This window comes from Salpingoeca rosetta (genome assembly GCF_000188695.1).
Source record: "Salpingoeca rosetta unplaced genomic scaffold supercont1.35, whole genome shotgun sequence".
NCBI classification, from domain to species: domain Eukaryota; class Choanoflagellata; order Craspedida; family Salpingoecidae; genus Salpingoeca; species Salpingoeca rosetta.
This window is the reverse complement of record NW_004754899.1, coordinates 285,448-287,991: the sequence shown is the minus strand read 5'-3', so window position 1 is coordinate 287,991 and position 2,544 is coordinate 285,448. Positions and strand designations below refer to the sequence as shown.

Here is a 2,544-nt window from a genome sequence, read left to right as displayed (position 1 = left end):
ACACACACACGCATGCACACACACACACTCACACACACACACAAACACACACACACACACAGACGCACGCACGCACGCACGCACACGCACACGCACACACACACACACCTTTCTCGTGCCACCTGCACCATCTGGAGACCAGTACCAAGGATGGCCTGGTCAACGCGCGCAAGCGTCTGGGATGTGACTGTCCGATTGCTGTTGCGGCAAGTATGTATGCCCAGCTGATTCACTCTAAACCTTCCGCAAGGCTGTATCGTGCTGGTACAGCAGTAGAGACACCCAAGCGGGGAAGGGTCACTTGCGTTCATGTTAAGCGCATCCTGGCGCCTCTTCTCGTTGCTGCAGATGACACGAATGGCGAAAGTGTCCGAAGCGTACACCTGCGTGCATGGAAGAGAAAAGAAGAGGGGATGAAGGAGAATTGTAGACGGAGAGAGTGTGTGTGGGAGAGAGAGACAGACAGAGAGTGTGTGGGTGAGAGGGTGATAGAGAGAAAGTGTGTGTGTATGTGGGAGAGCGACAGAGACAGAGTGAGCGTGTGTGTGGGAGAGAGTTATTGAGTGAGAGAGTGAGTGTGTATGTGGGAGAGCGACAGAGAGACAGAGAATGAGAGTGAGTGTGTGTGGTGTGTGTGAGTATAGAGAGAGACAGAAAGGCAGACAGAGTGAGTGGACGCGCGTGCTTCCTTGCTCGCATGCAAGCACGTACAAACACAGGACGTGGGCGCATACGCATGCACCGAGGTAAGGCACTCACACGGTGGTTGCATCCATCTCATGGAACACAGCGACGGCTGTGAAAGCACGTAACACACCATCCTTGCTCTTGAACATGGTTCCCGGTTTCAAGTCCGCATATGCCTGCTGGAGCATCTGCGAGATGCGCCGCTGGGTTGCTTGGTGTGCCGCCTCTGCAGTTCGCTGCATCGTCATGAGAACAGAGATCACTGCCCTGCAGAAGAGAGCATGCAAACGCACGCAGTTAGTATGGGAAGAGATTCCAATGTTGACAGTGCGGAGGAGGTGAGGCACGAGGACAGTGGCAGAGACAGGTGTGCGTGTACAGGGCAGAGAGAGAGAAGAGAGAGAGAGAGAGACAGAGAGAGATAGACAGAGAGAAGAGAGAGACAGAGACAGAGAGACAGAGAGAGACAGAGACAGAGAGAGAGAGAGACAGAGAGACAGAGAGAGACAGACAGAGAGACACACACACACAGGCACACACACAGGCACACACACACTCACACACACTCTCTCTCACTCACACACAAACACACACACACACACACACAAACACACACACACATACAAACACACACACATAAACACACACTTGCTGTTACCTTGCGCTGCCTGCCCCTTCTTCATGTGCAAACTCTTAAAGCAACAGCAGCACGCTGAACACGTTCAGCGCGTGCGTCGTTTTCTTGAACCGCCACGTGTGCGACACAAAGAGTACGGTTCCATTGCCCCCCGCGTCGTGGAGTGGTTGTGCAGCAGATCAATTTTAATGCAGCAACCGTCTCTCTTGTTGCTTGCGTGAATGCCTGCACATCTGTTTTTTTTTTTCTTTGCTGCCGAAAAGTGGCTCTCACACCGACAAAACGCACCGCACACCTTCTGCTTGCCGTGTTGGCAGAGAAGGAAAGTCCTTGCGTTTCTGGCAACACCTGCCCCCGATTTGGAAGCACTTTCCCTCGACGAGCCCAGAGAAGAAGGTAATGTTGGAACAACAACAATACACCAGCACAAACACACAAGCAGATCATGTGTTGTGCACGAGAAAGCGAGGCGAAGGAGGAATCGGCGCCCTCCGACAAGCCCCAAGATGCTGTTGCCGACACTCTTCAGGAAGCCATCACCCCACTCCGAGCACAACAGCAGCTGCCGATGCATCTGAAAGCACTGACACCAAGTTGCAGGTGCGCGCACTGTGTGTGTGTGTGCATGTGTGTGTGTGCATGTGTGTGTGTGCATGTGCATGTGTGTGTGTGTGTGTGCGTGTGTGTGTGTGTGCGTGTGGGTGTGGGTGTGTGGGTGTGGGTGGGTGTTTGTCCGTTTGTGTGCCGTTTGGTGCTCACTCACTAGTACTTCCTCACTTCCACTTTCCACTTTCGTTGATGCTGTTGCGCTGCACTACAGGCATGCCGTGCACCTCGTGCGTGTCCAACATCGAGGGCGTATGCCCGGCGCGCACGGCATTGTGTCGTGTGGGCCTGCTGGCTGGCACCGCGACGGTGGAATACGACTCCGCGCCGGTGAAGCCCTGCAGCCATCATCGCCAGCATCGGCAAGGTCGGCGGATACAAAGGCCCACCAGGAATCGCACACATTCAGCACAAGGCATGACGTACCTCAGCATAAGGTATGCGATGTGCGCGGCACTGCATCTCTGCTTGTCTGTTTTGCTTGCATGCACGCGTGGTGGCTTGTATGTACGCATGCCTGCTTTCCACTTCAACCACTCATCATGCTGTTACCGCCGCCGTTGCTGCTGTTGGCCACGCATGACAGGCGACGCTGAGAGCCCTGCCTGCCTGGT

The 2,544-nt window shown here is 54.5% G+C and overlaps 2 protein-coding genes across 2 annotated transcripts in view; one reads left to right on the top strand and one right to left on the bottom strand.

Annotated features, from left to right (window-relative positions):
- PTSG_10182 (uncharacterized protein) overlaps positions 1-1,370 on the bottom strand; it is a gene marked incomplete at both ends in the record, with an annotated part of 1,613 nt that extends 243 nt beyond the window's left edge. The window contains 4 exons of the mRNA XM_004988462.1: positions 109-198; positions 241-383; positions 762-954; positions 1,336-1,370. Of these exons, the coding sequence (XP_004988519.1) occupies positions 109-198; positions 241-383; positions 762-954; positions 1,336-1,370 (461 nt within the window). The remainder of the gene's footprint in view (positions 1-108; positions 199-240; positions 384-761; positions 955-1,335) is intronic.
- A 399-nt stretch (positions 1,371-1,769) lies between these two features.
- PTSG_10181 (uncharacterized protein) lies at positions 1,770-2,526 on the top strand (the record flags this gene model as incomplete). The annotated part of the gene is made up of 3 exons (XM_004988461.1): positions 1,770-1,924; positions 2,145-2,297; positions 2,517-2,526. 3 exons carry the CDS (start codon positions 1,770-1,772, stop codon positions 2,524-2,526), a joined length of 318 nt encoding a protein of 105 aa, XP_004988518.1.
- Between the last annotated feature and the right edge of the window lie 18 nt (positions 2,527-2,544).